General features: G+C 41.0%; 1 protein-coding gene across 1 annotated transcript in view; it reads right to left on the bottom strand.

The window, feature by feature from the left end:
* Positions 1–175: 175 nt before the first annotated feature.
* Positions 176–24,002, bottom strand: part of LOC113523946 (mucin-5AC) — a 32,224-nt gene continuing 8,397 nt past the window's right edge. Inside the window, exons 23-48 of the mRNA XM_053238294.1 lie at positions 23,463–23,642; positions 22,876–23,115; positions 22,360–22,516; positions 21,796–21,924; positions 21,007–21,154; positions 20,000–20,043; positions 19,678–19,896; positions 7,102–19,254; positions 6,757–7,001; positions 6,259–6,430; positions 5,902–6,143; positions 5,606–5,789; positions 5,216–5,420; positions 4,358–4,527; positions 3,855–3,924; positions 3,575–3,696; positions 3,410–3,441; positions 2,862–3,030; positions 2,465–2,569; positions 2,295–2,335; positions 2,014–2,139; positions 1,807–1,902; positions 1,579–1,707; positions 1,004–1,043; positions 784–904; positions 176–689 (exon numbers count right to left, since the gene is read on the bottom strand). Of these exons, the coding sequence (XP_053094269.1) occupies positions 500–689; positions 784–904; positions 1,004–1,043; positions 1,579–1,707; positions 1,807–1,902; positions 2,014–2,139; positions 2,295–2,335; positions 2,465–2,569; positions 2,862–3,030; positions 3,410–3,441; positions 3,575–3,696; positions 3,855–3,924; positions 4,358–4,527; positions 5,216–5,420; positions 5,606–5,789; positions 5,902–6,143; positions 6,259–6,430; positions 6,757–7,001; positions 7,102–19,254; positions 19,678–19,896; positions 20,000–20,043; positions 21,007–21,154; positions 21,796–21,924; positions 22,360–22,516; positions 22,876–23,115; positions 23,463–23,642 (15,729 nt within the window). The 3' untranslated portion in view covers positions 176–499. The remainder of the gene's footprint in view (positions 690–783; positions 905–1,003; positions 1,044–1,578; positions 1,708–1,806; positions 1,903–2,013; positions 2,140–2,294; positions 2,336–2,464; positions 2,570–2,861; positions 3,031–3,409; positions 3,442–3,574; positions 3,697–3,854; positions 3,925–4,357; positions 4,528–5,215; positions 5,421–5,605; positions 5,790–5,901; positions 6,144–6,258; positions 6,431–6,756; positions 7,002–7,101; positions 19,255–19,677; positions 19,897–19,999; positions 20,044–21,006; positions 21,155–21,795; positions 21,925–22,359; positions 22,517–22,875; positions 23,116–23,462; positions 23,643–24,002) is intronic.

The raw sequence follows: 24,002 nt of genomic DNA on the forward strand, positions 1-24,002 counted from the left end.
ATCACTTTAAGGCAGGGCGTGATAGTGCGCTCCTCAGATAATGTATATTCCATTTGGAAGGCGGGATGAATTAAGGCTGCACAGTTATTAGTATAGTCTTTTAAAACACACTATAAATAATGACGTCATTTAATCTGTGAGAAGGAACGAAAAAAAAAAACAAACCAGGACCAAATTTTTAAACTGCAGTAATTTATTGAGAACCAAAAGACAAAGTACAAAGAAGAACTTCCTCACGTGCACTTTATAAGCACAACACACTGAACATCCTGTCAACAAGCTTTTAACACATTCTTACAATAATAATATTAATAATAATAATAATAGCATAAATGTGAATATAGTTTTTCCTTCATTTGATGACTCATTGCATGCATTTACAAGAAGAAGAGGAGAAGCACTAGATAGGCTACTAGAGAGGAACCCTAATCTTTAAAATAAAACGTTACATTTAGATTAACGTGCATTTTGACATTCGGTTTCAAGAACGGTTCAAAGTTCAACGTCTCCTTCGGCGTCTGTCATTTTGCATGCATTCGTATTCCTTGCATCCACACGAGTTGATGTAAATATACGTGTATGTGGTCTTTGATCCATCAGGGCAAATCATCTCCACTTCCTTCTTACTGGTTTCCTTCTCCTGACAGCAGGAGCATTTGTGTACCAGAGTGTTGGACTCTGAAGAGTACCTGTTATTAACAAAGGCAGGACAGAAGTGGGACAGTTACTCACTCGAATGTTTCTAGCCACAATTCTGTTTGAAGAATTTATTTTCATACTCACATAGAGGACGTGTCACAGGTTCCTGAGCAGGAAGTGAGCTCCACCGGGGTTGTGCTTTTGCAGCCATCATGAACCAGCACACTGGCATTCGTATGGACGTAACAGTTGCTCCGTGGAGTACCTGGAGAGCAAGTGGAGAAGACAAGGGAAATTAGTCGTACAGGAAATCCAATACACAGCATTTCTAAGATAAATCTCACACACTGTGGCTTTCACTTACAGCTCATGCAGCAACCATCGGCGTCAGTCGTCTCTGTTCCCTGTACAGAAAGAGAACAGCGATATAAATGCATTTTCCCCTGTCATTTGTAGAGTGTAAAACAAATCCGGATTGCTTTATTACAGAAGCTTTAAAAATAGATATCGTGATATTTCTCATTAGCGAATAATGTTTAATTATCTAAGAATCTAAATTTGTCTATAGGGCAGTTTATATTTTTCACTTCAAATAGAATTTTCTCAGTACTTCCAATAAAAACTGATGTATATTAATATATCTACGACGACTTTTAAATAAATCCCAGAAATTCAAGCTAGTTTCCTAGCAGCTAACTAGCATGCTAGCTATTTGGGATCGCAGAAGGACGTGGGGACATTTCCAAGTAGCATATATATTCATGTCCCTTCATTGCCTTTTGTGTTTTTTTTAATCTAACTGAATAGATTGCACACAGCACTACAGCTCCTGGCCCACATGCAGCCTCACAAATATTCAATTTCTTAATATAAATTCAGTTGTTAAAACTTCTTAATAAAAATTAGAACTAGTTTTTGGGAAAAAAAAAAAAAACTCACCGGGACACAGATTTCTGGGTTGAATTTGGGACATGTTTTCCTGCTTTCCTTTACCATGGGCTCACCGTTAACATCCTGGCAGGTGTAATTCACACATTTATCATCAGGTGGGGAAAGTGTTTGGTTAATCTGTGGACAAATTAGTAATGCCATCAGGACAGTTCAAAAGTCTCCCATTCTATGTGCGTTTATAGGTAAAAGCCGGGTTTGCAGGTATTCCGCACTCACTGGGATGGTCTCCGTGACATTGTTAATCGTGACCACACAGCTCGTCCTCACACACTCTCCACAGCACTTGCCAGGGACAGGCTTAAGCTCATAACCCTTAAAGAAAACATAGGTGCATTATTGTGCATTATTTTTTGCTTTTTTCCTCATTTATTTTGGGGAAATTTGAGTTTTTCCCTATTTTTCTACATTTGTGCCTTGCATTACCTTGTCACATATCACATTACATTGTTGTTTTGTGCACACTGGAGTCAGAAGTTTAGTGTTGGGATCCACAGACAAGCCGCATTTGCATTCCTCACACACATTATCACTGGGCATGGGGGAACTCGGCTAGAGAGAATACATGAATGAACGTTAGGATGAATTAGCATAGCACTGTTTATGTAACTTTTCAGATCTCCTTATCATGATATACTATCAAAGCACATACTGTATATCATCACAGGCCAGGTATAAATATGAATTAATCCTGGGTCCCACCTTACCTGATATATTGTTCCATTCTGCACACAGACTTCCATGGGTTCTAAAAAAAACGTGGAGTATTAATTTTTATTTTAGTTAAGTGCCTTTACCTTTTCATGTCCATGATTAAATCTCTGTTATAATCTTGTGATTGTATTATATCTTTAAGTTTATGTTTATATGTACTCACTGCAGGTGTATGTAGGACAGCAGTCTCCTGGTCTTGTATCTATCTCTATTGTGAAACCCAGCGGGCAGCCCATAGTGGGCTTGATACACTGACTTTGATCACACTCTGCAAGGGAAAAGATGCACTATACATAAATGCCAAATGATTTTAAAATCTGCAATCTGCCTTCTCTTCATCACAGTACTGGTCATTATAAACGGTACTGATGGACATGGAGAAGCCCCTGATCATCTCTGTAATAGAAATATGATATCTACGATACACAAAATGATTCTTCAGGCGCATTAGAGAAATCAAGCCAAACCCAAAAAAGTTTAATGATTTAAAAATGGCTATTAGTCCCTTTAGTACAGAAACAATGAGAGGAGTGATACACGGATGGTGCCTTATTACTCACTACATTCGTAGCTCTCGCAGCAGCCGTCTGTTTTGTTAATGAGCACTTCTCCGGTTGTATTACAAGTGGGCATCGTCGTGGTTGGACATACGACTGGGTTACACTGTGTGCTCAAGCTTTCAACATTACACTCACACAGTTGGCAGCCAATTTGCCATGTTTCATTCGGCTGAAAAAAAGAAAGATGTAAGGTTTACAAAGTTGTAAGGCTGTAGGAGGCACTTTGTTTGCACAGCAGATAAAGGAACGAAAGGCCCTGTTTCAACTCTGTGCGCTGTTCTTCATTTTTACTACATCAAATATTATTCCTGAAGTACACTTTACTACTGAAGTACTTCTTTGATTCATATATATTATGATTGATATATATATATATATATATATATATATATATATATATATATATATATATATATATATATATATATTCATATATATCTAATGATTGAAAGTGCCTCCTTTGCTGGCACTAATGCACCAATTCAAGTTGGTAAATCTTTACAAAACAGTGTGTTTTCTCTCAGGACATCAAGTTTAGGAATACATACCATTATGGGATTACCATTAGGGCCTATGCAAGCTGGAAAACAAAGACAAAACCATAGGTCAAAAACTTGTTTAAAGACCTTGTTTGTTCAGTAGTGATCTGAAATGTCCACTTAACACAAATGCTTAAGTTTTGCGAAGCTATAGAAGTGGAGGTGGTATATTACCGCAGGATGTAACGCAGACATCTGAGTAGCTGTTGAACAGGACGGTGCCTTTCATACAGAAACATCCCTCCTTCAGTTCTGTGCTTCCAGATCCCATTATCCCCTGGTACTTTTCATTATATCTATCAAGATCACAATATGCAATATTTAAGCATTTTACAAAATGTCCTAGTTGAAGTACTTTTTTCTATATTGTTAATTATATTCAAAGGACAATCAGCAAATAAGTAATCATTTGATTAGGATTTTTTTTAATTTTTGGTGTAGAGAGGGACATTACTGAGAATTGCAGGTTGGTTGGACAGCTGGGCCACAGGCTTCGTAGACTTTAGTGGAAGGACATTTAACCTCTGTAAAAGAGGTAATGTTTATGAATCACATAGTCACATTAGGTGGACTGTTACCATATCAGAAATGTCAGAAAAAGAACTAGACTGTTCCACTAATATCAAAATATTCCGGCAAATATAATTTGCCAGTGTTATTAATATAGAGGCTTCGAGATTGATCTATTTTTAAGTGCTAATAAAAGTAATCATCAACATAAAAGATACTGAAGCACATATGGATATACTGTATGTGCTAATTAATTGTTCTCTCATGCTAACTAATGACTGCTGATTCGTTATTAGCTAGCATGTTAATTCCATCATATACTTTTGAGGTATCACTGTCCTTTTATTATTATTATTATTATTATTATTATTATTATAACTCATAAAAGTATTATGAACAAAATAATTGGTTAGCAAAAATGTGCAGGAATGCAGCGTAATCACTCACCGCATTCTCCATTAGTGTAATTCCTCCAGGTTACACACACTCCTGCTTTAGCACATGCGGATGCATAAGCCTGCAGACTCGTGCAACCAGGGTTTCCAGAGCACACATCCTGTTTGCAACTCTTCATATATGGCTCTAAAGGAATGATGCTACGGCATTCTTCAAACACACTGATAAGTGAGAGAGAATTTTTTTAAAACAATGTAGCCTGATGATAATTTATATGTTATACTGTTTAATGTTTACTGTAATTTGTGTGGTATTAGTTCATGTACTTTGCCAAATTTGTTAGTTCATACTTTGCTAAATGGCTAACATTTTCTTGCCACAGTTTCTACAGAAGCCATCGATAGGCCACATGCTATTGTGCTATAAAGTGAAACAGCCACACAGACAGGTATATGAAATACATTTCCATCCCAATGCTTTATATATTTTAAATGAATTTCCAGTCTACAAAAGAAAATATGAATGCTCGGGTTTCCATCATGTATGCTGTTATGCTGTAACATTCTGAAGAGGAGCAATAAGATCAGACCAGTTTGAAGGGAACAAAATATTTCATTGTCTACGTCTTAAAATTAAGTATATAGTCATATCAGCTTGCTAACTAGGTGGCTTGATTTAGCTTGGTAGCAGCTATTTACTAGCAAGCAAAGTAAAGTAATGTTAAGAAATAAGAGCTAAAGAGCTACGCATATACACATCATTCGTCTTTGCATGAGTTGTGCCAAACCATACTCTGTCTACTCTGATGACCTTTATTGTAACTTGGCTTTATGAAAACGCAACTTTTACTCCTCAGTCAAATAAAAAATGTAATCAGATATTTTCCTAATTAGTGTTGTTGCTATTCACCTGCTGTTGAAGAGCTCACAAATGGCTGGCTGGCATGGGTAGGGTGTGGTGGAGGGGGGAATGGTAGAAATGGTAATTGGAGGGAGAGTGGTGGGTATTATGCACGTCTTATTGGGAACCTGCCAGTCTGGTGCAGTGTGCTCACAGGATTCAATTTGACCAGAGGGTGACCTGCAGTCATTCGTTTGATCATTATCACAGGTCCCTGGGAAAAGATTGATGGAATAAAATTGTAGGCATGGATGACTTGGTTACAATAATAGTTCAGTAATTCCAATCTATAAGGATACACTACCAATCTGTTTGCTCTGATTTAGCAGTACTACATTTTGCTGTAAAGTAATCTGTTGAATTATTTTATGTCTTCATTAAATGAGATATTTTACTCACCGCATAGGCCTTCTGTATTGTTATGAAACTCAGAGAAGGGCAAGTAAATGTTAAAAGTGGTCCCTGTGTAGGTCACTTGAGCCTGAATCTCTTGAATCAACACTATGACCTCCATGCCTGTGCTTGTGATGATGAAATTAGCATTTTTGAAAACAGGATAGACTTGTTTGTTGTTCACCATCACCTGCAATGTTTTAGAAAGACATACAAAACAGACATTAATTTGATGACAGGAACAATACACTTCTTGCCACCATCACAAGAAAAACATCATAATATTAGAGACAAATCATTACCACATTGGATGCACCATCTGAAGTCATTTTCTGGGTCAGAATAACATCCTGGGAATTGTATGTAATTATCAGGCTCTGTGGGCAGAATGAGCTCCCAGTGCTGCATGCTTCCTTGTCAAGGATGATTTTCAGATTTGCATTGTAAATTTGTTGAACCAAAATGTATGAGCAGTTATCACTGAAGGTATAAGCTGTTCCATCAAATGTGACATAATGAGAGCCGCTCCATCCACTACAAGAGCCTGCATTAACATATCAAACAAATATCATAAACCTTTGAAATTAGCAGTTGTTCATATGAAGACAGACATGATCAACTCATATACATAAATATATGGATAGAAATATTCAGCTTACATTCACATTCGTATTTGAAGCAGCAGCCTGTCTCATCATTAACCTTTTTGGGTGTTCGGCCATTTGCACAGTTTATCGGTTCAGCTGTGCTACACTGGTATGGTGTGTAGATGACTGAGCCATTTGTACATGTTGCAGTGGTGCAGTTATCCACATTCCAGGACTCCCCATCCTGTTATTTTTTTTTTTAATAGGAATTGGTTATTGCAAATAAAACTGTAATGTTTATAATATATTCTGGAAAATATCAACTGTTGGCCAGTACAAAATATCTACTTTGAAGATGCTTTTGTCATTATTTTATGTGCAATAAAGTTGTGCATAACTCTTTAGACTCCTGGATGTAACAGTTACATTCTTAAGTCTCATAGCTTCATATGTTTCCTGCTGGTTTTAATGTAGTTACTGAATAAGTAGCTACTGAGTATTACATTTTAGGTTAAACAACTGAATAATAAGCTGGGATATGAAGAAGTTAGAAGTTTGGACTAAGATTACCTTTCTTGGTGGGTTAAGACTGGTACAGTCTGGGGCTACAGTTGTAGAAGGTGTGGCAACAGTGGGAATACTTGTTGGAGTTATGGTTGGAGTACTTGTAAATGCTGTGGTACTGAATGGTGTGGTGGTAATGGGAGGTGGTGTTGTCAAACAGGAATATGATTTTATGACAACAGCACAAGTGGCATTGCAGTATCCAGTATAGCACCACCCAAAGCCATCAGTTTTGTTGTAAATGATGGTCTCTAAAGAAAACAAGACATTTGGTATACATTAACACTTTAAATGTACTATAACAATATATTTAAGACAGTTTACTTGAATATATATGTGTATAAGTCTTACCTGGTGGAAAATTTGTTCCATTCACAAAACAACAGACAAGTGCTGAAGTCACAGGTGAAGTTATAGTGGTACTAACATTCGTTTGCGGGCCTGTTATTGGAGCAGTTGGTTTGAGTCCAGTTACAACTGACATTGTTGTCTTAGAAAGAGCTGTAGGGACAATTGAAGTTGGTGTACTTGTCAGTGTTGTTATTTCTGGTGATATGGTGGTCTCTTTAACAAAAGGAGTTGTGGAAGGCCCAGTGCTCGTTACTTCGGGTGCTGTGGTAGTGGTGATTGGAAGAGTCGTAATTGGCAATGTTGTTTTTTCTGGGGAAGTAGTGGTTTGTTCGGCAGTAGTAGTTTCCAGAGGCTTAGTGGTGGTTATTTCTGGTGGCGGGGATGTTGTCTTTGGAACAACTGTGGTGGTCAGTGTTGTTGTTTCTGTTGGACCTGTGGTCTCTTCGGTAGGAGCTGTAGGAGCCTGAGTGGTTGTCACTTCTGGAAGCACTGTGGTTACCTTTACAACTGGTTTGGTTGTCAGTGTTGTTATTTCTGGTGATATGGTGGTCTCTTTAACAAAAGGAGTTGTGGAAGGCCCAGTGCTCGTTACTTCTGGTGCTGTGGTAGTGGCGATTGGAAGAGTTGTAATTGGCAATGTTGTTTTTTCTGGGGAAATAGTGGTTTCTTTGGCAGTAGTAGTTTCCAGAGGCTTAGTGGTGGTTATTTCTGGTGGTAGGGATGTTGTCTTTGGAACAACTGTGGTGGTCAGTGTTGTTGTTTCTGTTGGACCTGTGGTCTCTTCGGTAGGAGCTGTAGGAGCCTGAGTGGTTGTCACTTCTGGAAGCACTGTGGTTACCTTTACAACTGGTTTGGTTGTCAGTGTTGTTATTTCTGGTGATATGGTGGTCTCTTTAACAAAAGGAGTTGTGGAAGGCCCAGTGCTCGTTACTTCTGGTGCTGTGGTAGTGGTGATTGGAAGAGTCGTAATTGGCAATGTTGTTTTTTCTGGGGAAATAGTGGTTTCTTTGGCAGTAGTAGTTTCCAGAGGCTTAGTGGTGGTTATTTCTGGTGGCAGGGATGATGTCTTTGGAACAACTGTGGTGGTCAGTGTTGTTGTTTCTGTTGGACCTGTGGTCTCTTCGGTAGGAGCTGTAGGAGCCTGAGTGGTTGTCACTTCTGGAAGCACTGTGGTTACCTTTACAACTGGTTTGGTTGTCAGTGTTGTTATTTCTGGTGATATGGTGGTCTCTTTAACAAAAGGAGTTGTGGAAGGCCCAGTGCTCGTTACTTCTGGTGCTGTGGTAGTGGTGATTGGAAGAGTCGTAATTGGCAATGTTGTTTTTTCTGGGGAAATAGTGGTTTCTTTGGCAGTAGTAGTTTCCAGAGGCTTAGTGGTGGTTATTTCTGGTGGCAGGGATGTTGTCTTTGGAACAACTGTGGTGGTCAGTGTTGTTGTTTCTGTTGGACCTGTGGGCTCTTCGGTAGGAGCTGTAGGAACCTGAGTGGTTGTCACTTCTGGAAGCACTGTGGTTACCTTTACAACTGGTTTGGTTGTCAGTGTTGTTATTTCTGGTGATATGGTGGTCTCTTTAACAAAAGGAGTTGTGGAAGGCCCAGTGCTCGTTACTTCTGGTGCTGTGGTAGTGGTGATTGGAAGAGTCGTAATTGGCAATGTTGTTTTTTCTGGGGAAATAGTGGTTTCTTTGGCAGTAGTAGTTTCCAGAGGCTTAGTGGTGGTTATTTCTGGTGGCAGGGATGATGTCTTTGGAACAACTGTGGTGGTCAGTGTTGTTGTTTCTGTTGGACCTGTGGTCTCTTCGGTAGGAGCTGTAGGAACCTGAGTGGTTGTCACTTCTGGAAGCACTGTGGTTACCTTTACAACTGGTTTGGTTGTCAGTGTTGTTATTTCTGGTGATATGGTGGTCTCTTTAACAAAAGGAGTTGTGGAAGGCCCAGTGCTCGTTACTTCTGGTGCTGTGGTAGTGGTGATTGGAAGAGTCGTAATTGGCAATGTTGTTTTTTCTGGGGAAATAGTGGTTTCTTTGGCAGTAGTAGTTTCCAGAGGCTTAGTGGTGGTTATTTCTGGTGGCAGGGATGTTGTCTTTGGAACAACTGTGGTGGTCAGTGTTGTTGTTTCTATTGGACCTGTGGTCTCTTCGGTAGGAGCTGTAGGAACCTGAGTGGTTGTCACTTCTGGAAGCACTGTGGTTACCTTTACAACTGGTTTGGTTGTCAGTGTTGTTATTTCTGGTGATATGGTGGTCTCTTTAACAAAAGGAGTTGTGGAAGGCCCAGTGCTCGTTACTTCTGGTGCTGTGGTAGTGGTGATTGGAAGAGTTGTAATTGGCAATGTTGTTTTTTCTGGGGAAATAGTGGTTTCTTTGGCAGTAGTAGTTTCCAGAGGCTTAGTGGTGGTTATTTCTGGTGGCAGGGATGTTGTCTTTGGAACAACTGTGGTGGTCAGTGTTGTTGTTTCTGTTGGACCTGTGGTCTCTTCGGTAGGAGCTGTAGGAGCCTGAGTGGTTGTCACTTCTGGAAGCACCGTGGTTACCTTTACAACTGGTTTGGTTGTCAGTGTTGTTATTTCTGGTGATATGGTGGTCTCTTTAACAAAAGGAGTTGTGGAAGGCCCAGTGCTCGTTACTTCTGGTGCTGTGGTAGTGGTGATTGGAAGAGTCGTAATTGGCAATGTTGTTTTTTCTGGGGAAATAGTGGTTTCTTTGGCAGTAGTAGTTTCCAGAGGCTTAGTGGTGGTTATTTCTGGTGGCAGGGATGTTGTCTTTGGAACAACTGTGGTGGTCAGTGTTGTTGTTTCTATTGGACCTGTGGTCTCTTCGGTAGGAGCTGTAGGTACCTGAGTGGTTGTCACTTCTGGAAGCACTGTGGTTACCTTTACAACTGGTTTGGTTGTCAGTGTTGTTATTTCTGGTGATATGGTGGTCTCTTTAACAAAAGGAGTTGTGGAAGGCCCAGTGCTCGTTACTTCTGGTGCTGTGGTAGTGGTGATTGGAAGAGTTGTAATTGGCAATGTTGTTTTTTCTGGGGAAATAGTGGTTTCTTTGGCAGTAGTAGTTTCCAGAGGCTTAGTGGTGGTTATTTCTGGTGGCAGGGATGTTGTCTTTGGAACAACTGTGGTGGTCAGTGTTGTTGTTTCTGTTGGACCTGTGGTCTCTTCGGTAGGAGCTGTAGGAGCCTGAGTGGTTGTCACTTCTGGAAGCACCGTGGTTACCTTTACAACTGGTTTGGTTGTCAGTGTTGTTATTTCTGGTGATATGGTGGTCTCTTTAACAAAAGGAGTTGTGGAAGGCCCAGTGCTCGTTACTTCTGGTGCTGTGGTAGTGGTGATTGGAAGAGTCGTAATTGGCAATGTTGTTTTTTCTGGGGAAATAGTGGTTTCTTTGGCAGTAGTAGTTTCCAGAGGCTTAGTGGTGGTTATTTCTGGTGGCAGGGATGATGTCTTTGGAACAACTGTGGTGGTCAGTGTTGTTGTTTCTGTTGGACCTGTGGTCTCTTCGGTAGGAGCTGTAGGAGCCTGAGTGGTTGTCACTTCTGGAAGCACCGTGGTTACCTTTACAACTGGTTTGGTTGTCAGTGTTGTTATTTCTGGTGATATGGTGGTCTCTTTAACAAAAGGAGTTGTGGAAGGCCCAGTGCTCGTTACTTCTGGTGCTGTGGTAGTGGTGATTGGAAGAGTCGTAATTGGCAATGTTGTTTTTTCTGGGGAAATAGTGGTTTCTTTGGCAGTAGTAGTTTCCAGAGGCTTAGTGGTGGTTATTTCTGGTGGCAGGGATGATGTCTTTGGAACAACTGTGGTGGTCAGTGTTGTTGTTTCTGTTGGACCTGTGGTCTCTTCGGTAGGAGCTGTAGGAGCCTGAGTGGTTGTCACTTCTGGAAGCACTGTGGTTATCTTTACAACTGGTTTGGTTGTCAGTGTTGTTATTTCTGGTGATATGGTGGTCTCTTTAACAAAAGGAGTTGTGGAAGGCCCAGTGCTCGTTACTTCTGGTGCTGTGGTAGTGGTGATTGGAAGAGTCGTAATTGGCAATGTTGTTTTTTCTGGGGAAATAGTGGTTTCTTTGGCAGTAGTAGTTTCCAGAGGCTTAACGGTGGTTATTTCTGGTGGCAGGGGTGTTGTCTTTGGAACAACTGTGGTGGTCAGTGTTGTTGTTTCTATTGGACCTGTGGTCTCTTCGGTAGGAGCTGTAGGTACCTGAGTGGTTGTCACTTCTGGAAGCACTGTGGTTACCTTTACAACTGGTTTGGTTGTCAGTGTTGTTATTTCTGGTGATATGGTGGTCTCTTTAACAAAAGGAGTTGTGGAAGGCCCAGTGCTCGTTACTTCTGGTGCTGTGGTAGTGGTGATTGGAAGAGTTGTAATTGGCAATGTTGTTTTTTCTGGGGAAATAGTGGTTTCTTTGGCAGTAGTAGTTTCCAGAGGCTTAGTGGTGGTTATTTCTGGTGGCAGGGATGTTGTCTTTGGAACAACTGTGGTGGTCAGTGTTGTTGTTTCTGTTGGACCTGTGGTCTCTTCGGTAGGAGCTGTAGGAGCCTGAGTGGTTGTCACTTCTGGAAGCACTGTGGTTACCTTTACAACTGGTTTGGTTGTCAGTGTTGTTATTTCTGGTGATATGGTGGTCTCTTTAACAAAAGGAGTTGTGGAAGGCCCAGTGCTCGTTACTTCTGGTGCTGTGGTAGTGGTGATTGGAAGAGTCGTAATTGGCAATGTTGTTTTTTCTGGGGAAATAGTGGTTTCTTTGGCAGTAGTAGTTTCCAGAGGCTTAGTGGTGGTTATTTCTGGTGGCAGGGATGATGTCTTTGGAACAACTGTGGTGGTCAGTGTTGTTGTTTCTGTTGGACCTGTGGTCTCTTCGGTAGGAGCTGTAGGAGCCTGAGTGGTTGTCACTTCTGGAAGCACTGTGGTTACCTTTACAACTGGTTTGGTTGTCAGTGTTGTTATTTCTGGTGATATGGTGGTCTCTTTAACAAAAGGAGTTGTGGAAGGCCCAGTGCTCGTTACTTCTGGTGCTGTGGTAGTGGTGATTGGAAGAGTCGTAATTGGCAATGTTGTTTTTTCTGGGGAAATAGTGGTTTCTTTGGCAGTAGTAGTTTCCAGAGGCTTAGTGGTGGTTATTTCTGGTGGCAGGGATGATGTCTTTGGAACAACTGTGGTGGTCAGTGTTGTTGTTTCTGTTGGACCTGTGGTCTCTTCGGTAGGAGCTGTAGGAGCCTGAGTGGTTGTCACTTCTGGAAGCACTGTGGTTATCTTTACAACTGGTTTGGTTGTCAGTGTTGTTATTTCTGGTGATATGGTGGTCTCTTTAACAAAAGGAGTTGTGGAAGGCCCAGTGCTCGTTACTTCTGGTGCTGTGGTAGTGGTGATTGGAAGAGTCGTAATTGGCAATGTTGTTTTTTCTGGGGAAATAGTGGTTTCTTTGGCAGTAGTAGTTTCCAGAGGCTTAGTGGTGGTTATTTCTGGTGGCAGGGATGTTGTCTTTGGAACAACTGTGGTGGTCAGTGTTGTTGTTTCTGTTGGACCTGTGGTCTCTTCGGTAGGAGCTGTAGGAACCTGAGTGGTTGTCACTTCTGGAAGCACTGTGGTTACCTTTACAACTGGTTTGGTTGTCAGTGTTGTTATTTCTGGTGATATGGTGGTCTCTTTAACAAAAGGAGTTGTGGAAGGCCCAGTGCTCGTTACTTCTGGTGCTGTGGTAGTGGTGATTGGAAGAGTCGTAATTGGCAATGTTGTTTTTTCTGGGGAAATAGTGGTTTCTTTGGCAGTAGTAGTTTCCAGAGGCTTAACGGTGGTTATTTCTGGTGGCAGGGGTGTTGTCTTTGGAACAACTGTGGTGGTCAGTGTTGTTGTTTCTATTGGACCTGTGGTCTCTTCGGTAGGAGCTGTAGGTACCTGAGTGGTTGTCACTTCTGGAAGCACTGTGGTTACCTTTACAACTGGTTTGGTTGTCAGTGTTGTTATTTCTGGTGATATGGTGGTCTCTTTAACAAAAGGAGTTGTGGAAGGCCCAGTGCTCGTTACTTCTGGTGCTGTGGTAGTGGTGATTGGAAGAGTCGTAATTGGCAATGTTGTTTTTTCTGGGGAAATAGTGGTTTCTTTGGCAGTAGTAGTTTCCAGAGGCTTAGTGGTGGTTATTTCTGGTGGCAGGGATGTTGTCTTTGGAACAACTGTGGTGGTCAGTGTTGTTGTTTCTGTTGGACCTGTGGTCTCTTCGGTAGGAGCTGTAGGAACCTGAGTGGTTGTCACTTCTGGAAGCACTGTGGTTACCTTTACAACTGGTTTGGTTGTCAGTGTTGTTATTTCTGGTGATATGGTGGTCTCTTTAACAAAAGGAGTTGTGGAAGGCCCAGTGCTCGTTACTTCTGGTGCTGTGGTAGTGGTGATTGGAAGAGTTGTAATTGGCAATGTTGTTTTTTCTGGGGAAATAGTGGTTTCTTTGGCAGTAGTAGTTTCCAGAGGCTTAGTGGTAGTTATTTCTGGTGGCAGGGATGTTGTCTTTGGAACAACTGTGGTGGTCAGTGTTGTTGTTTCTGTTGGACCTGTGGTCTCTTCGGTAGGAGCTGTAGGAGCCTGAGTGGTTGTCACTTCTGGAAGCACTGTGGTTACCTTTACAACTGGTTTGGTTGTCAGTGTTGTTATTTCTGGTGATATGGTGGTCTCTTTAACAAAAGGAGTTGTGGAAGGCCCAGTGCTCGTTACTTCTGGTGCTGTGGTAGTGGTGATTGGAAGAGTTGTAATTGGCAATGTTGTTTTTTCTGGGGAAATAGTGGTTTCTTTGGCAGTAGTAGTTTCCAGAGGCTTAGTGGTGGTTATTTCTGGTGGCAGGGATGTTGTCTTTGGAACAACTGTGGTGGTCAGTGTTGTTGTTTCTATTGGACCTGTGGTCTCTTCAGTAGGAGCTGTAGGAACCTGAGTGGTTGTCACTTCTGGAAGCACTGTGGTTACCTTTACAACTGGTTTGGTTGTCAGTGTTGTTATTTCTGGTGATATGGTGGTCTCTTTAACAAAAGGAGTTGTGGAAGGCCCAGTGCTCGTTACTTCTGGTGCTGTGGTAGTGGTGATTGGAAGAGTTGTAATTGGCAATGTTGTTTTTTCTGGGGAAATAGTGGTTTCTTTGGCAGTAGTAGTTTCCAGAGGCTTAGTGGTGGTTATTTCTGGTGGCAGGGGTGTTGTCTTTGGAACAACTGTGGTGGTCAGTGTTGTTGTTTCTATTGGACCTGTGGTCTCTTCGGTAGGAGCTGTAGGAGCCTGAGTGGTTGTAACTTCTGGAAGCACTGTGGTTACCTTTACAACTGGTTTGGTTGTCAGTGTTGTTATTTCTGGTGATATGGTGGTCTCTTTAACAAAAGGAGTTGTGGAAGGCCCAGTGCTCGTTACTTCTGGTGCTGTGGTAGTGGTGATTGGAAGAGTCGTAATTGGCAATGTTGTTTTTTCTGGGGAAATAGTGGTTTCTTTGGCAGTAGTAGTTTCCAGAGGCTTAGTGGTGGTTATTTCTGGTGGCAGGGGTGTTGTCTTTGGAACAACTGTGGTGGTCAGTGTTGTTGTTTCTGTTGGACCTGTGGTCTCTTCGGTAGGAGCTGTAGGAACCTGAGTGGTTGTCACTTCTGGAAGCACTGTGGTTACCTTTACAACTGGTTTGGTTGTCAGTGTTGTTATTTCTGGTGATATGGTGGTCTCTTTAACAAAAGGAGTTGTGGAAGGCCCAGTGCTCGTTACTTCGGGTGCTGTGGTAGTGGTGATTGGAAGAGTCGTAATTGGCAATGTTGTTTTTTCTGGGGAAATAGTGGTTTCTTTGGCAGTAGTAGTTTCCAGAGGCTTAGTGGTGGTTATTTCTGGTGGCAGGGATGATGTCTTTGGAACAACTGTGGTGGTCAGTGTTGTTGTTTCTGTTGGACCTGTGGTCTCTTCGGTAGGAGCTGTAGGAACCTGAGTGGTTGTCACTTCTGGAAGCACTGTGGTTACCTTTACAACTGGTTTGGTTGTCAGTGTTGTTATTTCTGGTGATATGGTGGTCTCTTTAACAAAAGGAGTTGTGGAAGGCCCAGTGCTCGTTACTTCTGGTGCTGTGGTAGTGGTGATTGGAAGAGTCGTAATTGGCAATGTTGTTTTTTCTGGGGAAATAGTGGTTTCTTTGGCAGTAGTAGTTTCCAGAGGCTTAGTGGTGGTTATTTCTGGTGGCAGGGATGATGTCTTTGGAACAACTGTGGTGGTCAGTGTTGTTGTTTCTGTTGGACCTGTGGTCTCTTCGGTAGGAGCTGTAGGAGCCTGAGTGGTTGTCACTTCTGGAAGCACTGTGGTTACCTTTACAACTGGTTTGGTTGTCAGTGTTGTTATTTCTGGTGATATGGTGGTCTCTTTAACAAAAGGAGTTGTGGAAGGCCCAGTGCTCGTTACTTCTGGTGCTGTGGTAGTGGTGATTGGAAGAGTCGTAATTGGCAATGTTGTTTTTTCTGGGGAAATAGTGGTTTCTTTGGCAGTAGTAGTTTCCAGAGGCTTAGTGGTGGTTATTTCTGGTGGCAGGGGTGTTGTCTTTGGAACAACTGTGGTGGTCAGTGTTGTTGTTTCTGTTGGACCTGTGGTCTCTTCGGTAGGAGCTGTAGGAACCTGAGTGGTTGTCACTTCTGGAAGCACTGTGGTTACCTTTACAACTGGTTTGGTTGTCAGTGTTGTTATTTCTTGTGATATGGTGGTCTCTTTAACAAAAGGAGTTGTGGAAGGCCCAGTGGTCGTTACCTCTGGTGCTGTGGTAGTGGTGATTGGAAGAGTCGTAATTGGCAATGTTGTTTTTTCTGGGGAAATAGTGGTTTCTTTGGCAGTAGTAGTTTCCAGAGGCTTAGTGGTGGTTATTTCTGGTGGCAGGGATGTTGTCTTTGGAACAACTGTGGTGGTCAGTGTTGTTGTTTCTGTTGGACCTGTGGTCTCTTCGGTAGGAGCTGTAGGAGCCTGAGTGGTTGTCACTTCTGGAAGCACTGTGGTTACCTTTACAACTGGTTTGGTTGTCAGTGTTGTTATTTCTGGTGATATTGTGGTCTCTTTAACAAAAGGAGTTGTGGAAGGCCCAGTGCTCGTTACTTCTGGTGCTGTGGTAGTGGTGATTGGAAGAGTCGTAATTGGCAATGTTGTTTTTTCTGGGGAAATAGTGGTTTCTTTGGCAGTAGTAGTTTCCAGAGGCTTAGTGGTGGTTATTTCTGGTGGCAGGGATGTTGTCTTTGGAACAACTGTGGTGGTCAGTGTTGTTGTTTCTGTTGGACCTGTGGTCTCTTCGGTAGGAGCTGTAGGAGCCTGAGTGGTTGTCACTTCTGGAAGCACCGTGGTTACCTTTACAACTGGTTTGGTTGTCAGTGTTGTTATTTCTGGTGATATGGTGGTCTCTTTAACAAAAGGAGTTGTGGAAGGCCCAGTGCTCGTTACTTCTGGTGCTGTGGTAGTGGTGATTGGAAGAGTTGTAATTGGCAATGTTGTTTTTTCTGGGGAAATAGTGGTTTCTTTGGCAGTAGTAGTTTCCAGAGGCTTAGTGGTGGTTATTTCTGGTGGCAGGGATGATGTCTTTGGAACAACTGTGGTGGTCAGTGTTGTTGTTTCTGTTGGACCTGTGGTCTCTTCGGTAGGAGCTGTAGGAACCTGAGTGGTTGTCACTTCTGGAAGCACTGTGGTTACCTTTACAACTGGTTTGGTTGTCAGTGTTGTTATTTCTGGTGATATGGTGGTCTCTTTAACAAAAGGAGTTGTGGAAGGCCCAGTGCTCGTTACTTCTGGTGCTGTGGTAGTGGTGATTGGAAGAGTTGTAATTGGCAATGTTGTTTTTTCTGGGGAAATAGTGGTTTCTTTGGCAGTAGTAGTTTCCAGAGGCTTAGTGGTGGTTATTTCTGGTGGCAGGGGTGTTGTCTTTGGAACAACTGTGGTGGTCAGTGTTGTTGTTTCTATTGGACCTGTGGTCTCTTCGGTAGGAGCTGTAGGAACCTGAGTGGTTGTCACTTCTGGAAGCACTGTGGTTACCTTTACAACTGGTTTGGTTGTCAGTGTTGTTATTTCTGGTGATATGGTGGTCTCTTTAACAAAAGGAGTTGTGGAAGGCCCAGTGCTCGTTACTTCTGGTGCTGTGGTAGTGGTGATTGGAAGAGTCGTAATTGGCAATGTTGTTTTTTCTGGGGAAATAGTGGTTTCTTTGGCAGTAGTAGTTTCCAGAGGCTTAGTGGTGGTTATTTCTGGTGGCAGGGGTGTTGTCTTTGGAACAACTGTGGTGGTCAGTGTTGTTGTTTCTATTGGACCTGTGGTCTCTTCGGTAGGAGCTGTAGGAACCTGAGTGGTTGTCACTTCTGGAAGCACTGTGGTTACCTTTACAACTGGTTTGGTTGTCAGTGTTGTTATTTCTGGTGATATGGTGGTCTCTTTAACAAAAGGAGTTGTGGAAGGCCCAGTGCTCGTTACTTCGGGTGCTGTGGTAGTGGTGATTGGAAGAGTCGTAATTGGCAATGTTGTTTTTTCTGGGGAAATAGTGGTTTCTTTGGCAGTAGTAGTTTCCAGAGGCTTAGTGGTGGTTATTTCTGGTGGCAGGGATGATGTCTTTGGAACAACTGTGGTGGTCAGTGTTGTTGTTTCTGTTGGACCTGTGGTCTCTTCGGTAGGAGCTGTAGGAACCTGAGTGGTTGTCACTTCTGGAAGCACCGTGGTTACCTTTACAACTGGTTTGGTTGTCAGTGTTGTTATTACTGGTGATATGGTGGTCTCTTTAACAAAAGGAGTTGTGGAAGGCCCAGTGCTCGTTACTTCTGGTGCTGTGGTAGTGGTGATTGGAAGAGTCGTAATTGGCAATGTTGTTTTTTCTGGGGAAATAGTGGTTTCTTTGGCAGTAGTAGTTTCCAGAGGCTTAGTGGTGGTTATTTCTGGTGGCAGGGATGATGTCTTTGGAACAACTGTGGTGGTCAGTGTTGTTGTTTCTGTTGGACCTGTGGTCTCTTCGGTAGGAGCTGTAGGAGCCTGAGTGGTTGTCACTTCTGGAAGCACCGTGGTTACCTTTACAACTGGTTTGGTTGTCAGTGTTGTTATTTCTGGTGATATGGTGGTCTCTTTAACAAAAGGAGTTGTGGAAGGCCCAGTGCTCGTTACTTCTGGTGCTGTGGTAGTGGTGATTGGAAGAGTCGTAATTGGCAATGTTGTTTTTTCTGGGGAAATAGTGGTTTCTTTGGCAGTAGTAGTTTCCAGAGGCTTAGTGGTGGTTATTTCTGGTGGCAGGGATGATGTCTTTGGAACAACTGTGGTGGTCAGTGTTGTTGTTTCTGTTGGACCTGTGGTCTCTTCGGTAGGAGCTGTAGGAGCCTGAGTGGTTGTCACTTCTGGAAGCACCGTGGTTACCTTTACAACTGGTTTGGTTGTCAGTGTTGTTATTTCTGGTGATATGGTGGTCTCTTTAACAAAAGGAGTTGTGGAAGGCCCAGTGCTCGTTACTTCTGGTGCTGTGGTAGTGGTGATTGGAAGAGTCGTAATTGGCAATGTTGTTTTTTCTGGGGAAATAGTGGTTTCTTTGGCAGTAGTAGTTTCCAGAGGCTTAGTGGTGGTTATTTCTGGTGGCAGGGATGATGTCTTTGGAACAACTGTGGTGGTCAGTGTTGTTGTTTCTGTTGGACCTGTGGTCTCTTCGGTAGGAGCTGTAGGAGCCTGAGTGGTTGTCACTTCTGGAAGCACTGTGGTTACCTTTACAACTGGTTTGGTTGTCGGTGTTGTTATTTCTGGTGATATGGTGGTCTCTTTAACAAAAGGAGTTGTGGAAGGCCCAGTGCTCGTTACTTCTGGTGCTGTGGTAGTGGTGATTGGAAAAGTCGTAATTGGCAATGTTGTTTTTTCTGGGGAAATAGTGGTTTCTTCGGCAGCAGTAGTTTCCAAAGGCTGAGTGGTCGTCATTTCTGGTGGCACAGATGTTGTCTTTGGTGGAGCTGTGCTTGTCATTTCTGTTGGTACAGACGTTGACATGCTTTTCATTGATGTTGTGTGTTTTGCTGTTGTGCTTGTTGTGCCAGTAAGTGTGCTAGGTGTCTTTGTGATTGCAGCAATTGCTGTTGTTTCTGTTGTCACAGAGATTCGTGTGGTTTTGTTTTCACCTGTCGTGATTGTTGGAGTCGTTGGACGTGCTTCTGTGGTTGTTGCAGTTCGAGTTGTTGTTTCTGTTGAGCAAGAGGATGAACAAAAGGCACTGAATCTGTTTTAATCCTTCTTAATTTGTATAAATCATGATTTTATAAGATTAGTGTCTAGTGCTACCAGAGCATGCTAATTTAGTGTAATGAGGTTGACATTCCTTTTTTCTTAACAATTATAATTTTTTTTTATTTTATATTTATAATATTTAAAATTTTATATAGTTTTATTTAAAAATTTGGGAGTTTGTAAAAGAAGCCCTTGAAATATTTCCCTAAATCCCTAATGCATTCAACTTTTGTGTATGTTCATAATAAATGTATACATGCTCTTGTCCAGGCCATAGTGCTTCTCTCTTTCAGCTGATGGGTGCTGTGTCTTGAAAATATTTAATTTTGTTAGCACTACCATTTCCGATGCTCAGTAGTCATTTGATTTCTGATACACACCTGGTGTGGTAAAAACAAATACAGTTGTAGGCTTTGGTGTTGTAGACAGTGGTGTTGTTGGTACTGTTGGGGGAACTGTAGTTTCACATGGTGCCACTGTCTTATTAATGTTTCCATCCTCAGCACATATAGCAATAATGCAGTTTCCAATTCCATCCGTTGTGTGGTAAATGATGTCTCCATACTTGTATATAGTATTATTTTGTTGGCAGGTACAAGCTGGCAACACAGAATAAGGTTGCTGTTATGTTACTGAGAACCAGTTGACAAAAAAGATAAAATATACTGCAAATGAAAACAGAAATAGATAGAGACTGCTCACCATTTACATCATATTTGCAGACCTTTCCATTTGATGTGCACTCACTTGATATTAAAACAGAAGAATTAATTTACAAGTTCTACATAACAAAAACAATCAAATAATTTCTATTACCTCTGCAGTAGTAATCATAACCCTTTCATGCATAAATTATTTCAAAACATATCCAGATTTGCATTTGGATTTTTTAACGACTTAAAATCATATGAACTTTTACGTTTTCTCAATATCACATATCATTAAAAAAGTAAAAGGGTTGTACATGTGTAGGGATATCATGAGTAAAAAAGGATAAAATACTATACGTGAAAAAAAATTTTAACATTTATGTTCCAAATATTTAATGGTAATCAACAAAATGATAGAAAATCTAGAATTTTTGAACAAAGTAGAGCAATTTTCTTGATATGCACAAATATGTACACAGTTTAGATTGTTGTAAAGGACAGAAGTAAAAAAAAAAAAATCAATTAATATATTAACACTGTTAAAAACCCAGATTATTATTATTATTATTATTATTATTATTATTTGACTATCATTTGGATGTGACATCATAAATCATGCAGTATGTATGCTGCTTAAAATTCCAGCATCCACAATGTAAATTGCCATCTGTGTCCCTGGTTGTGCCACTCTAGACCTTCTGTTAATGTCAACTATTTGACTAGTCTATAATAGCGAATAATTAGACCTCACTAACCCTCTTTATTTAAAGAGAACTGTATAACACTTTTACAATGATCTCAAAGCAACATGGTATAAATTCAATTAAAGGCCATGAAAGGGTCTAAAAAATGCCTTTTTAAATAAAAAATAAATAAATAAAGAGGATTTGAACACTGAAGTAGTTTTCTAAAGTAGTTTCTAGAATTGCTGCATGTTGAATAGCAAACAGAATTACAGAGCAATTAAATGTAATTACTCCAGGTAATAAATCATGTATCGCCTTGCCAGTGTCAGCAATATTCTGCCTAGAACTAGATATAAGACTGTAATAAACATACCATATCTGACAGTTGTTTTTAGCAGGGACCGATTGGCCGATCTCATAACGTAGCATTTCAACGTAGCAGCCACACTGGCCCTGTGCCACACACTTCATGGTATCCTCATCAAACAAGGGGAGATCTTCTGGGCATTCAGGATAGCAACCTGCAAAGATCAAGTGAGTAATCATTATGATGCACTTTTGATGTCTGCTAATTCAATACAAAGACTTTGATCTTTGGACTTATATGAAATTAAAATTTGTTTCTATCTTCAGACTGGACCTAATTTTAGGTCTTCATTGTTACAGTGCCTGTATTCACTGCATAAGAGTAAGATAAGAGTAAGATATTCCTTTATTTGTCCCGCCGTGGGGAAATTGCATTTAGCAACAGCAGGGGTACAGTACAGAAAGAGTATGCACACAAGAACAGCAGGGGTACAGTACAGAAAGAGTATGCACACAAGAACAGCAGGGGTACAGTACAGAAAGACTTATGCACTATACTAATTCGTCAAACACTTGACTATCCATAAGCTACATTTTACTTCCAAAACAAAAGTCTAAAGGTTTAAATATCACCTTGGTAGGAACTTAAGCTTTTGCTGTGTTCTTACAAAATTTATGGTAACTCTATTGATTGAGAGCGGTTAAACATGTACACACTAAACCTCAACCAAGCAGAACTTTACACACCAGTTAGTTTCTGAGCTACTGCATTAACAATTCTTGCTCCTTTAACAGTAAGTGTGTGTGTTGGACAATTCATACATATATATAAAAAAAAACAAACATAAGCTTGTACCTTCCAGTGCTGGAGTCTGCATTGTGCAGTTTCCTGTGGGGTTCCTGCAGGTCTTCATACACGTGTGACCACAAGGTTTGTAGTGCCACTCACACTCACCAGGCGGGTTGTAGTAATCACAGAACAGCGCTGCAACAACAACAACAACAACATCATCATTTTAACACTAATTCATTAGCATGTATCTAGTTTGCCATGTTCTCATTGCTAAGAAATCTGTTTTCTTTGTTAGGCCTGTAAGCTATCATGTAGCTATTGTGCTAACCACTTGTCACTGCTATGAATGAAAAAGGAAGTCAGGTTTACAGAAGCTCTGTTTTATTTTGAAGCACATAATATTATGTTAAATTAGTAGAGCTCCAACATCCCACTAACATTAGCTAGCCAGCTTAACTGTAAACACAACTATAGAGACTATTTCCAAACAAAAGTTGGCTAATATTAAGGCAAATATTACAACAGTTGTCTCATGATATACCTTAAATTAGAGGTGTTGTACAGGTATCATACTGTGAAATTTCCCTACGTTTCCAGCACTAATATGAAAGATTATACATGACTCACGGCAAATTTTTGGGCTTCTCCATTGAACACACACTCCAGCAGCACTACAGGCCTTAGCATAGGCTGCTACAGCAGTACAGAAACACTCACAATCTCCTCCACTGTCACATGCACATGCATCACTCACACATGCAGAATAATAAGAAGACGGTTCCACCTAGAAAGAAATAACATTGCACACACTGATGATGCACTTCATTGTGTACCAGCTTAGAAAGTTGAGCCATTGGATACTACAAAATAATGCAAATATTTTTTGCACTACATCTTTGCATCAATGAATGACAAATTCTGATATGAATCTTATGTATTCGAGTACTAGTGTGTCTTCAACTAAATATTTTATATAAATATTCTCTAATAAAACTTGCAATTTTAAAATGTAATTAAAATTCGGTCTCCTTATTGACTCCTCCACCTTCCACCCCACCCCCAGGCAAACCAGAATCTGTCTTTCTAGCATGCAGTTATAGACTAAGATGATTGTTTCGCATTGTGTCTGTATTGTGATGATACCTGTGAATGGCAGGCGGCAAAAGTGTCACTGTTTATGATGCTGCACTGTTTCTGTGCCCATGCCTCCCTGTAGGGATTATTAGTGCATGGAGCTTGAATGGCGAAAGCCTCTGGACACGAAGGAGACACTTTCCAGCTATTTCCAAATTTGATAGGGTCAATGACAACTTCTTGGCTTCTTGTGGTGAAGTCGTTGTTGGCATTGCCATCAAAGTTTCCACACAGACCGCACACATTTCCCTGTGAGTTAAGGCAGCATAATACATCAAAAACCATATCGCACTAATAATAATAATAATAATAATCATAGTAATAATAATAAATATTTATTTATTTATTTATTTAGGACATTTCATGTCCAGTAAAATGTTGATTCAAACATTTTCAAGTAAAAGCCAAATCAAATAAAAAGATATATTAACAGAAGCTATCTAAAAGCTGCAGTAAATAAAAACATTTTAGTCTAAAAACATTTAGTCTAGACCTAAAAATTGTAACTGTAACTGATGCTACATTGAGAACAGACAGTAGGACAGTAGCACAATCTTTTTACAGGTTTTGAGTAGACTTAGGCCATAAATACTCACATTAAACTCAGGACTGAGCACAATGTATATTGTTGTTTTTCTGTCCCATATGAGCATTACGCCGTTATAGGTCTCAACCACCAAGTAGTTTCCCATCGTGCGGATTTGGTAGGGGATTTCACCTCCATTGCTTCTCTGTACCACTTGGTATGTTCCATCTGAGAGGATCAGCTCATTGCTCTGTGAATAAAATCATTTGTTTTTCATTTAAAATGAATTTAGATAGAAGGGCATGTTTGCTTTTGCTATGCAGTTACCTTTAAGGTAAATCTGTGATCTCTAGCTTACTCAGATTTTCCTCTGATTTGTCTCTATGCCTATGCATCTTTGATCAGTGATGGTGAATGATGTGTCTATCATCATTGGTGTGTATTACGGTTATCATTCCTTCAAGATTTTATATATTTTTTTTATTTAACTGAGTGATTTCTGTAGCAGATCTGTGTATTAGCATATGCTCCCACTGTGTTTAGTTGTGGCTATCTAGCACGTGAATGGTTGGATGGTTTGCATCTCTGTCAGCTTCTTTTACAGCTCAGT

This window comes from Pangasianodon hypophthalmus, chromosome 11, assembly GCF_027358585.1.
Source record: "Pangasianodon hypophthalmus isolate fPanHyp1 chromosome 11, fPanHyp1.pri, whole genome shotgun sequence".
NCBI classification, from domain to species: domain Eukaryota; kingdom Metazoa; phylum Chordata; class Actinopteri; order Siluriformes; family Pangasiidae; genus Pangasianodon; species Pangasianodon hypophthalmus.